The 13,552-nt window shown below is 38.5% G+C and overlaps 1 protein-coding gene across 1 annotated transcript; it reads left to right on the top strand.

Moving 5' to 3' along the window:
- Positions 1 to 11,663: 11,663 nt before the first annotated feature.
- Positions 11,664 to 13,287, top strand: LOC130625015 (uncharacterized). The gene has a single exon (XM_057440095.1). The coding sequence runs from the start codon at positions 11,709 to 11,711 to the stop codon at positions 12,453 to 12,455; it is 747 nt and encodes a 248-aa protein (XP_057296078.1). The 5' UTR covers positions 11,664 to 11,708; the 3' UTR covers positions 12,456 to 13,287.
- Positions 13,288 to 13,552: the final 265 nt, after the last annotated feature.

Below are 13,552 nucleotides of genomic sequence, written 5' to 3'. Positions count from 1 at the left end.
GAGCATAGAGCTCCAGGCGGAGCTTCGTGAATCACTATATAGGGAAAGGAATACTAAGTATTTTTTCATATCTGTCCTAATGATATGGATCCTGGTTGGGGTAATGTAAATAATAAAATGTCTTGTGTTGTTGAATTTAATAATATCCAGCTACATACCGTAACTATCAACGGCCGCCCTTGGATTCGAGCTAAGGAAGTAGTCCAGGCATTGGAATATAGAAAGGACACTTCCGATACCATCCGCAACCATTGTAGCCTGGAAAATTAAGCTCACAAGTATCAATTCAGCAAGTCGCCCATAGCGGGGGACTTGATAAAATAGCCCTCGATCTCGAGAAAAGACGACTTCTACATCAATGAGGAGGGTATGTACGAGTTGGTGTTTGGAAGCCAGCAGTCTAAAGCGAAAAGGTTCAGAAAATATTGCTGCAATACAATGTCCCCAAAAATCCGTGAGCAACTACACCGTCAAGCCATCGAAGAGAGAGATATTGCCCTGGCAATACTCAGCGATGACCTGAAGGATAGGGACGTAACTATCGCAAACCTTCAGGAGGATCTTCAGGAAAGAGAACACCAGCTCGACCTACGGGCATTGGAAAATGCAGGACTTCGTGATCGGTATGTACCTCCTGGTTATCCATATGATAATGTAATTTGCGTGATTGACAAGAACGACCCTAATAAATGTGGGAAAAAAAGGCCAACATCCCCATTACATTTTCGTTGCCAACGCAGATCTTTAAATGATCAACTCCGTACACTAAGGGATATGTATCCTAATATGATAGAAAGAAATCCATTATGTGACGATTCAAACGGCGTACACACATGGAATAGGTTCAGGGATGATATTTTTCGGGCCCTTTATATGTCTAATCCACAAGAGCTGACGAGTCAGCCAGTGAATAACACGCTTCTTAGAGAGACCACTCTGCTCAGTCAGTAGCTTGATGGCCTTCCTCCCAACCCAAAGATGTTCTGGTTGGTAATATATTTGACTTAGTTTTTCCTCTTCTTCCGGAGTAACAATATGCTTTGACATTTATTACATATTGTTACAATCATATATATATCTATGCCCACTTATAGACCGTAAATTCGAGGAGGGCCAAGGAGCCAGGAATAACAACATGAACTCACCGTCCTGTTGTTGCTTCGAAGGTGTATAGAGTTTAGGGGCGTTAATCAGCGCCCCGCCAGCTAGAATTGCTATGCTTGCCATGTTTATTCTATAGTTTATGAGCCATAGAATAACGCGTGATACTAAATATTTGGTCTTAATACTCGACACTGTGGAACCTCCCATCTAGGATATTTAATTGCGCATCCATTAAGAGATACACGTAGCAGCGTATAACCCCGGTACCGTCGGCCTTCTTTGTCATGTGCAACGTAATGCCGTCCGATAACCTTTGTAATGGCCTTTCACTACCATGTAGGCTGTGAGCGTCAGCTGCTCTGAAGTCGATAAATAAACCATACCTTTCAGTAAGAAACTGTCTGATGGTCACTATGGAATCGTGGGATCCGAAGATCCCCGCTACTTGCTCCATGTGATCTTTTGGGAGCATGGCGTGGCTATAGAGTTGATTGGCCTCACCCTCGATAGTGATCGAGATTTTCTCGATCTTGGGGTTATAAAACTTCTCATTAGCGCCAGCATATGCTTTGACCACGGTATGATCCTGAAATAATAGGAGTATACCCTTTAAGCTCTTGTCAGGGGTATCTAATTGTAGGTTGTATGATGTGTCGCTTTTTTTCATGGTCACCACTTTACTTCTGAGGATTCTTTCGTAGGGCAGGGCGAGACGGCTGTATCTCGACATCATAGCACCTGCCAATTCTTCATTGGTAACCTTGTCAAACTCAAGGCAAATATTCTGTGGATCCTGAGGCTGGTGTCCCGGAGTCCTTTATCACATCACCGTAAGACGCGAAATGCAGTCGATCATGGATTCCAGCCTGGTAGAATAGGAGATCACGAGTCAACGAGAAAAATGTGCCGATAGGATACAAAATGTGTTGCCGTAAGCTGCTACAATCGCCTTTTCCTCGTTATTACCAACATGGTCGCTGGCTTTGTCTTGCAGAGCTCTTATGGTCCCGTCGTTGTCGTTGATACCTTCTAAAATCAGGTTGTTATTCCTCATATGTTTTGGGAGCCAGAGATCCCTATACGTCGCCAGTATGTTAAAATCTTGTATGTTTTGTATTTCGTTACCATTCAGGCTAATTCTAAGATTTTACACCAGGGCCTTGCCTATATTTGAAACTATAGTACGCTTGGTATTGGTCCCCGTTAATTCAAGGTCAAACAAGAGCTTTAAACTGCCTGGAAAAATCACGTCGTTTTGACCAAGATTAGGAATGTCCACGTACAAATCTTCATTTGTACCTATGGTGCTGGGTATGTGGCTGACCTTCACCCTTTGTTTTTTCCCTTTCATGCCATACATGATTTTCAATTCCTTATGCGGATCTAATTTACCAAAAACACTCATTTATTTAGGGCGCTTTGGGGTTGAAATAAATGGCTGATAATCCAATATACGAAGGAGATGACTTTACACCAGAGGAAAATATTCAAGACGAAGGCGAGGAGTTCAGCAGTGAGAGCCTCACTGACACCACGACGGCAAGGCATAAGTTGATAAGGTCTAAAATTAATGACTTATATGAAGCCCTTGATGAGGAGCTAGGGCAACCGAATGCCAGGCATTACGATAGCTTTACAATAGAAGGTAATCAGCTTACCTACGATGGTGAAGAGCTCACGAAAAAAAATGGTGAAATTAGGAAAGCTTCCACGATAGTGAGGGATCTAGGCGTGGGACGATTGCGAGCCATGGGATTCCCCGAATATACTACACCACACAAAGGCAGTAAAAAGATGGCGCAGAACCTCGCGCTAGAGGTTGATGTTCTTGTTAAGAAGGGTGAGGAGACTTCGGGTAAAGAGGAGGGTGAGATGATTGAAATGAAAACAATTGATAGCATTCAAAATTTTGCTCGTGATGTAGAGGGTTATGCAGGTACTTCGTCCGCGGGCATCGACGATGAGATCGAGATCCTTGATATGAGAAAGTTAAAGCTCGACATTGAAAACCTGCAGAAAACTATTAAGGGGGTGAAGGATAAACTTGTACAATATAATAGCGAGATAAATACGAAAGAGGGTAAGTTAAAAGAACTTAAAAAGCAGAAGCCCGGGGTACGAAGGCTTCAGGATATTAATGATCTTGAGAAGGAATTGAAGAAATTGAAGATAAGAAGGATGAACTGGGTAGGCACGGTCTTTCCTCCGAGGTTTTTAAGCAACTGAGGTCTATTAAGTCCGAGCTGATGAAAATAGCTGGGGACGATCTATCCCTACGAGAAAAGCTCGTGTCGATCTTGGTCCTTTCACTAACAGGTAGTAGTGGGGCAGCAAGAGCTGGAGGAAGTACAGGCGGGAGAGGGTTTGTTCAAAAACAATTGGAGAGACTCAAGAAATTTTTAAAATATTGGGCAGGCAAGGCGGAGGCAGCTCTTCCTGGAATCATCGGTACTATCGTATCATTTTTCTTCAGAGTCGCTGCCAAAGTCGTGGAGTTCGTAGCGAGGCATCTGTATATAGCAATTGCAGGAGCTGTAGGTATCGTTGTGGCTTACGTGGAGAACAGAAGGAGTGGTAAGAATAGATGAAAAGTCTAGTATGTTGATAAAACACATTAGACCTATTTCTTTACAATATATATGCAAGTATCAGTCCTACTCCCAACGTGATAACGATACCCTTGGTATCATCGTGTATCTCTGCTTCCGATGATCAGGATCTTGTTGTTAAATCCAGCCACATTTTCGATCTCCAGTGACATATCGCTTAGGATCATGTAGACGCCATGGGCCACACTATAATTTACCTTGGATCTTGCATATTTCAAAACATTCTCAAACTCCGCAATCTCTCTACTGGTATTTGTAGGTCTAATTACCAGCTGCTCAAAGGTCGTCAAGTAGAGTCGTTGAGCGTCGATAGAACTGCCTTGATTACCAATAATTCCTGATCGCGCATTGGCTTGGCTCTCCTGAATCAAATACGCGTAATATCGTACACTTTGGGAAAGTTTCTCCATGCCTATACGGGTAATACCCTGACTATTTTCGATTATCCACCTCGACCACGAATTTTCATCGAAGTAACTAGGTCCTGCACCGGGGAAGTCTTTGCCTTTTACTTGCCATGAACTAAAAATGGTCTCATTTTTCCAATCGTGCTCATTTGGAGATACTCAAATACACGTGCTAGTTGCCTGAATTTTTCCATGTTAAAAGGGTTGTTGATAGAATTAAATCGGGAAGAGCCAGGCAATGGTACCTCGAGTTCCTCTAGTACTTTTCGAATTTAGAAAGAGATATGGAACCTATACACAGAGCGAACAAGGGGTAATGGAGACGTTAGGTGCTGCATTGAAATGCCACATGCAGAGGTCGCGCAGTAAACAGCAAAATTCAATTGCGTAGACCTGAGGCCGAAAGGGATTTGTTTTCCATTTATCAATCGGAGGGTTACTATGAAAAACATAGTACACAAAGATATCGGGAAACCTTACTTTAAATGACAAGCCTTTTGCATCAACAACGATAGATTGCACAATGAGATCAGAGCCCTTTAACTGCTCCAGGTACCTGCCATGATTGGGGACATATTTTGCTCTTGAGTTGTACGAACATGTTTTTTTAAAGAAAGATGCGACAGTTATATGTTACAGATATAGAGAACCCTACGATATTTGATGAATATCTGGGGGAGAATACTATGATCGCTCTAAAATCCATCGGTATCAGGCCTACATGGCTGAACCTCTACAGTGACAACGAATTTACTATCCGTAAGGTAGGGCCTGATCAGACGGTTACTCGAATTGAAATAATGAATGGGTTGTACAAGATCGAGGATTTAGCGAGTATCGTCTAAAGTCAGGCAGGGGGTAAGATTAAGCATTTTTTCCTGAAAAATGGACTCTGTAGGCTCCGTGTTAATGACGGGTACACGGTGGTAATTCATCGACAACTGCAAGAGCTCTTGGGTCTACCCTACTATCCCAGTAAAAATATTATATGAAGGGTGACTACGATTCATTCTATAGGACTGACTTATACCATAGGTTACGACTTGTTTGCCCTCAGTTAGACAAGGATGACTGCCTGCTTAACGGAAAAAAAAAACAAGATACTGGCCATGCTTCCCACCAAAGAGCTAAACGCATGGGGAGACATGTTGACGTGGAGTTTTGACACTCCTGTATACCTTCCATTGAAAGGTTCAACGGATCGCCTTGGGTTTATGTTGACGGATGACTATCACCGCGATAAGAACGTTTCGTTCGTTGGAATTACTATCCACCTACTGATACAATAAATTACAGAGATTGCAAAGCTTTACCCGAGCTTACCACCGAGCGCACCTGATCAAGAAAATGAGGGGTATATTTATCGATTGAAGAAAATAGAGGAAATAGAACAGTTTCTGCGAAGCGAGGTCAAACAACGTGAAAAGCTGTCGAAAAAATTTGGAATGCATGGTACCTGCATCCATTATATGGACCACGGATTACTCGCCATAAGCGTGATCACCTCAAGCGTTGGCATTGCGAGTATGTTAAGTGGAATCGGAATCCCCCTGGCCGTCACGATGGGTGGGATCAGCATTGCCGTTGGATTGGGGTAGTCTGCCTAAAAACAAGGAGGTAAGAAATTGAATTATCAACGCAAAAAGCACGACTCAATAAGATTTTTAGCGGAAACTAAATTGAATAGTATTGTCGATTTGATTTTAAGAGCGATTGAAAATGGAATTATATCCGACTATGAATTTAGCCTGATAATGCAAGAAAAGCAAAAATATATGTTACTCAAGGAGAAGATTCGACAGCGAACGAACAAAATTGTGGAAACGATTAACGAGCAAGAAAGGCATCAATTAGTGGCAAAAGGCAGAGAAGAGGGTAAACTCGAGTTGTTGAAAAAACTACAGTCTGCGCAATATGTAAGCACTACTTAGATAAACCGCCTGAATATTCATAATCTAATTTGTTCATTAAAAAATTAGACGATACCCACAACCTCACCTGTACTAGCGTCAACCATTAAATCTCCGTCTATTATTGTTCTCTTTTGTTTTGCTTCCAAGTCTCTGATGTACTTATCCAATATTTTCATAGCCACGATATCCGAGCATTGTTTGCAATAAGGCCCGTCGGTCTGCATTGCAATGTTCTTGTACTTCAGTTTGTAAATAGCAGCGAGAAGATCAGCCGTTTTCATCGTAGAATAGTCCTTTATACCAAATTCCTTTGCCTCTCTTTTCAAATCATTCATGTTCATTTTTTGTATATTTGATGAAATATACAAAGTATATCGAGCTTATTATACCACAACAAAGGGTTCATCTGAATCAAGGTGTCGTGTCCTTATGGTTACAGGTATCGGTTTATACTTACACTCTTCGAGCAAGACACGAACTATTTGATCACGCGTTATGAGATGATCATTAATGGACATCTTATTATTATACACTAAGATACATAAGTAAAATTTTTGGTGTGGTCATAGTTTTATGAGTAAGGGAATTGCTTGTAGCCTTGTCGATAGATCTTAGTTTTAGTATGCATCTGCATTCGCAGGGCTGCTTTTCAGGTACTGGTTTGTTATAAAAATCACTGGTTATTTTGCTATCCCATTCCTTGACCTTGGTACTAATATATCTACCATTTTTAACAGGTGAGATCGTGAACTCACTACCATACAATTGCTGTATCCTGGCTAGGATGATTTGATACTTCTCCAACCATTCTGGATTATGATGTAAATCGAATGACATGGTAAGCGACGAGCCATATAGCGCGAGGCACCATGGCTATATAGGCCTCTCGGTGTTATGATTAGCAACGATGATATCCTGCTGTCATTTTTATAGCCTAAAACATATCGAGCATCTTTGCCTTTGTTGGCTTGGATTGGATCGCTGAGTACGATATTATTAAGCTGAACCTTATCAATATCAAGTACTTTTGGTTCGCTGTAAAAATCCCTTGTCTCTACGGAGTCGTTATAGAATTTGAACATCCCTTTATTTATGGAAATTGGACTCCAAGTATTATACAGGCACAGTAACCTCCATTATACGTTATATACATCATATAGTGCTGCCAGCACAGCATTTTCCCACATATTACTATCCTTCTTCCACAGGAGCATCTATCATATTGATCGAGATCAATCCCACATTCATCACAATAATCAGTCATTTATTTTTAAAGGCATCGGGTAACCATGGCTCTGAAACGATCTGGAACATATTCAATGATCTTAGGATATTCGCGAACTGCTTGGTTACACATTTCCTGCGTCTTTAAATGATCGGGTACTAACATTAGTGTCCAGGGATGTTCACGAACTACGGCAGTACACATTTCCTGTGTCTTGAAATGATCGGGTACAAACATTAGTGTCCATGAATCAGCACGAACTATTTGATCACGCATTATGAGATGATCATTAATGGACATCTTATTATTATACACTAAGATACATAAGTAAAATTTTTGGTGTGGTCATAGTTTTATGAGTAAGGGAAATTCCCTTTACTCATATTCTGTATAAAATGAGTATATACTATTATATATGATTTCATATGATTTTGTGTTGGTGACTTGCATTTATTTATCATTTCATATTATTTTGTGTTGGTTATTGGCAATTAGGGAATTTCCCTTACTCATATTCTGTATGCTATTGCGCATGCGTTGATGATGTCATATAATATATCATTTAATATTATTATGTGTTGGTTACTGGCATTTATATTCTGTATTATTATGATTTCACGTATGCGTTGATGACGTCATATGATTTCGTTTTTACTTGTTTTTTGGGATGGAGGTGGTGGTGAAAGCGGGGTTTTGTAATTAAAAGGAAAAGTACCTATAATCACTCCCTACTACTACTGTACCCATGGACGTTTTAGGCGTTTTAACTTAAAACCCACGGACGTTTTAGGCGTATTTTCTTCACATTCCAGAATTTCATTTATTGGAACTTTAAAACCCGACGTTTTAGGCGAATTGACACTTTGCCAAAGATCGCCCCGGGTTTGCTTATTTGAGTAAAAAATAAAAAATCGATAAAAACGCCGCATCATCATGAAGTCGAAATCGGCGGATGCCAAAAATAAATTTATAAAAATAATTTAGTTTTTTTATAGATTATTCTATCTATAGAATTTTTTTTCTCTAGTAGGTCACAAAAATTAGGCTTAGGCAATTGCCTAGGCTGCCTAACCCTAGATCCGCCCCTGCTGCTTATATTTTCAAACGTTTTGTTTCAATGGGTATAATTATAGAGTAATGCAGATTGTGAACAACCCCGATCCCAGGGCTTTTTTCTCTCTTTTTTCCTTCCCGTTATAAAAAAGAGACAAAGAGCCGAGATTGGATTGTGAGTTTTAAAAATTCAAATTACTATGTTGTATGTTTCTGTTTGGTATCCCTTACATGCATTCAATGAGAGATTCAGTGGATTCTTCCGGGAATTCGGCTAGTCTCTATAATAATACGCTAAGTGTGTCTGTCTGTGTGTCTGTGACAGGCAAAGTGGATGAGTTCATTTTCCTTTGATGTCGCCGAAAAAGTTATATCTCAAATGTTAAATTATCTGACGCTACGGCGCAACGTCAATATTACAATTTTAACGTCAATATCTTATATTAAATTAATGAAGCCATTACAGTGCACTTAAAACTTTAAGGCCAAATAACTTGGAAACGAAGTGGTGACGCCAATGATTTTTCCCCGCGTGGGTAACTAGGGACCACCTAGGACTAATTTGGGTAAGATTCCCAAACCTGGGTCCCACAATCCGTTTCGGAATGGACGGGTTGATGACATCATCAAAAAACATTCAAACCCTAATATCTCTGCAACCGTTTATCAAAAGTACATGATCCAATGCATTTTCTTGATCAGCGTTTCAAGGTCTATACCATGAAGGCAACAGGTATGCATATTTCTGAAAGAATATTTTCGTAAATTAGTGGGATATCGGCTGTCGTCAGCAAAATTTCTAAACCCTTAAATCACGCGATCCTATTCTTTATTTTCATCAGCGTTTTAAGCTCCACACAATTCCAGTAACGGCTAAAAATTGTGAAAAAAAATCTTTGCGCATGACGGTTGACTGCTGACGTCATCAAAATTCAAATGACGGATCTTTGTTTTTATTTTTTTTTTTTGCCCAAGTGTATTTTTCCACGGTCGTTATTATCAACTAGTAGTAAAGTGGAATCCCTTTAAAGCGGACACCATCGATGCAAAAATGTTTCGCTGAGAATTTAGTTTGGGACAGAATTTGTCCAAAAAAGATTTTTCATGCTATTCGTTATGAGGATTGTAAATAAGAGACAAATTACTTGGCAAATAAGTATTTTTTGACAGAGAATGGACTAAAACATGTTTACAAGCTTTGACTAAAATTTGATTTGATTGAAGACTGCTTTCGATTCTTGAGTTAAAGTTTTTGAGAACATAAATACAAATGATAGTAAATGTGTAAAAAATGATAAATAATTTTTTGTCGTCATTTTATTTTAACAGTCTCCACTTTATAGAGAGCGTTTATAGTGAAAATTTTCATTTAGGGCAGAAAAAATTGTCCGCCTTATGATTGTCCGCTTTATAGAGATTTCTCTATAAAAGTTCACACTAAAGGCCGGTTTCCACTTATTGGCTTTAGTCGCACGACTAAATAGATATCTGAGCATGCGCAAAATCTATTTTTGAACATTTACGCAGCTTTCTGTTGGTCGGGCGAATGGTCGCCAGAAGTTCAAACTTTTTGAACTACCAAGCGAATAAAAAATAATTTAACCAATCAGAAGCCGCTATTTATCAGAATTCAAAACATTGAAATCATAATGGCAGATGTGGGTCTTTGACACGGAAACGAGATGGAATATCAGCAACTTACTCAAGAACAAATAATCCATGTTATTTTAAAGCTTTTTCAAACATTGTAGTTTTCAACATTGTAGTTTCCTAGATTTAGTTTTACACGTTTTTTTAAGAAACTGGTATATATTCTAAAATATCCGCTTAATTTGATCAAATGAATCAGTTGTTTTTGAAATATAGTCCCACTGCCATGCCACTGTTCCTGCACCAATAAAATAGTCTCTAAAGTCATCACGGATTTGTTTAGCATCTTAATAATTATGCGAATAATTATGCGATCCAGCATTGGAAAGTGGTAATAAACCTTCTGTCTCAATATCCTCTGTTCTCCATTCACCATCTTCATAGTCTGTAGAACAATTTGCATTGTCAAAAGTTCTACCAAACATCAAAAAGTTATGGGGTGCCACAACTGCTTTAGTGACAGAAGTGACAGTTTCAACATTTGCTATAATTGGGCGTCTAAAAATCCGGAATCGTGATGCACAGATCCCAAAAACGTTTTCTACTTGTCGACGAGCCCTTGATATTTGATAATTAGCAATTTGTTCTTTCATTTGAATAGATGAACGAGCCTATGGTTTAATCAAATACTCCTTTAAAGAGAATGCCTCGTCCCCAACACATACAAATGGGAATTCCTTTGATGTACCTTTTAACGATCTTGGCTTCGGAATATTAAGTTTCTGCTCTTCTAGTGCACGGCCAATATGACAAGCCGTGAATACGCCACCATCGCTTTGTCTTCCAGCGTCGCCGATGTCAACAAGAATGAATTCATAATTCGAGTTAACTACACCCATTAAGTACAATACTATGAGTCTTTTTGTAATTATAGTAGTACGATCCTGAACGCGCGGGAGCTTGCATGACAACATGCTTTCCGTCGATGGCTCCAAGGCAATTTCCAAAGTTCCACTTGGATTCAAACTGATTAGCTATTTCAACCCATTCTTCTTCAGTTTTCGGGGCCTTAAGAAACCCATTTTTTAAAAGCTGGTCCCATAAAGCATCTGAGGTTTCTTTCATTATTCTACAAACTGATGTTTTTCTCGTTCTACAACTATCAGCTATGGTGCTTTGGGCATCTCCGGTGACTAAGTAGCGTAAGGTAACACATAATCTCTCACTTGGAGTTATTGCTTTCCGTGCCATCGAAGATTTCATTATAACAGGTGCAACATAGCTAAGAAGTTCTTCTAATTTGGTGGTTGTCATTCTAAATTGGCGAAAAAAGAATTCTCTATCAAATAGCATGTCATTTGCAAGCAGGTGGTATTCTCCTTTTGTTTTCCTCTCCAAATAAATCTTGCACACCCAAAATCGTCTGGCTTTCTTCTTCTTAGCATATTATCGTCTGAATCGTATTCTCAAAAGCAAAAGAATTATAATTTGCCTTCCAGTAAAAGCCATCTGCATTCATAATTTAGAAAAATACTTCATCGCGTGTTTGACATGCTTGTTCCGATATTCAGCCAATTTTGTTTATGTTTGTTGTCAAGTGGAAACTGCATTCGCTTGGTCGCGCTATTCGCGCGACTCATTCACGTTACTAAAGCGAATGAGTGGAAACCGGCCTTAAAGATCCATCCGTTTTAAGTACCAACCACTGTCCGTCTTATACAGATGTCTGCAAAGTAAAAAAGCAATGCCGAGGTCGAGCTAAAATCGGGGTTATTCTCATAATTTCCGTTCTTTTATTTCGTTAATAATGGCTGCTAGTCAGTCAACAACAATAACAAAACAAGAACTTGATGAAAAATATAATATAAAACGACCACAATATGACGAAGAAGACCTGATTAAATTACAACGTTTAGTAATTACGGAGCAGAAGACTCAAATCGACTGGCAAGATCTTTGGCTTGAAGAGTCTGTATTGATACGTTTTCTTAAAGCTTTTTTAACTGTGGAGGATGCTTTTACTGCTATCCAAAAATACTGTGACTGGCGAATTAAATATGGAGTGGAAAACATATCTCCACATGAAGATTGCATACTGAGAGAGACGGCTGTTGGTAGAGACCTTTATTTTAAAGGAGTTGAGGATAAATGTGGGCGTCCTATTGTAGTCATGTATCCGTATTTGCATGATGCATACCATGGTGACTATGACAGTATTTATCGTTATATTGTTTTTAAATTAGAACAAATGTGTGCTGTGTGTGATATCAATGGTAGTCGTTCCTTTTGTATCATATGCGATTTAAAAGGGTTTTCAATGCGCAACATGGATTATCAGTGTATTAAAAAAATTGTATGGTTTATGAAAAACTGTTATCCAGAAAGATTAGGTGTTTGCTTGGTCATTAACTACCCATGGTTGTTTTATGGTTGTTATGAAATCATTAAGCATTGGTTAAATGAAGTGACACGAAGCAAAATATTATTTTGTGGAGCAAAAGAATTGCAAGACTTTATTGATGTGAAGAACTTCCCTGTACCTCTAATTGTTTGACTTGCCCATGACTTACCACATGCATTATTTTGCCTGTTGATTTGCGTAAGAGGTCTGGGGATTATAAACAACACGAGTCACGTTGAAAGTCGTTCATAATAATATTCATTTGCTTTATTGTACTAAGTACAATAGAGCAGTATTTTTTTATCAAAACACACATTATATGGTATTATCTGTGAAGACCTGAAAAGTCTGCATGGTTTTATCATAAAAAACAAAATACAAAATGTATATATATACAGATTTTTTTGTAAGTAAATAGTTTACAAGAAAATGAGGCTCAAGAAGGTCAAATCTGTTTTGTTTAAATTTTAGTTCTATCTTTCTAACACATTTTAATGACAATTTAGTGCTAAGAATTGAATTTTGTTTATTATGAACTTTAGTATGTAGTGGAAAAACAGGATAAAATAAAAAAACAAAACAGAGATATGAGTGTCCTATTGTTGTGATGCATCTGTATTTTCCGCACAGGTATACATGGTATATATATGAAGGTAAAAGTTAAAAAATCTCTGGCTTATTGCTAAAACAATGTAAAAAATTATAAGGGACAAGTTAAAATGTGATTTACAAAAAATATGTCAGCGTTTAGTCTTTGTGTGGCATGTATAAAACCTCTGCATTTGTACAAAAAATTGATTAATATAAGTTTTTGTTGCTATATTAACAATTTTAACTGAATTTCTTTGTCTTGTGTCAGACTTGCTTAGTCAGTTTTGTGTTTACGTATTTATGATAGTAGTGATGGTTTGTTAATGTATTGATACTGTATATGCATTTGTAATGTACCTACATTTTGTTAGAAATACAATGGATTTCTTTGTTATATACACAAAATTATTTTGTGTGTGTCTATGTTGAACCTTTACTGTATTATATTAATTTTTAGCAAAATTTTTGATAAACATTTAAAGGGAACCCGAGGAACTCATAACTTGGGATCTGCATGTCAGTTTGCAATCAAATTTTGTTGGTAAACATATAGGGCTTATACAAGCTTACCCACAAAATTTGATTGCAAACCAAGTTGCAGATCCCGAGTTATTGAGTCGTCAGCAAAAAATAAGAGGCCTGGGACAAGCAAGCGAGTG

This window comes from Hydractinia symbiolongicarpus, chromosome 14 (assembly GCF_029227915.1).
Source record: "Hydractinia symbiolongicarpus strain clone_291-10 chromosome 14, HSymV2.1, whole genome shotgun sequence".
NCBI lineage: Eukaryota > Metazoa > Cnidaria > Hydrozoa > Anthoathecata > Hydractiniidae > Hydractinia > Hydractinia symbiolongicarpus.
The sequence above is the reverse complement of the archived record's forward strand: the minus strand, read 5'-3'. Positions and strand labels throughout refer to the sequence as shown.

Bases quoted from the DNA above. Each gene is read 5' to 3' on its own strand.
- LOC130625015 (XM_057440095.1), top strand. From the start codon at position 11,709: ATGGCTGCTAGTCAGTCAACAACAATAACAAAACAAGAACTTGATGAA.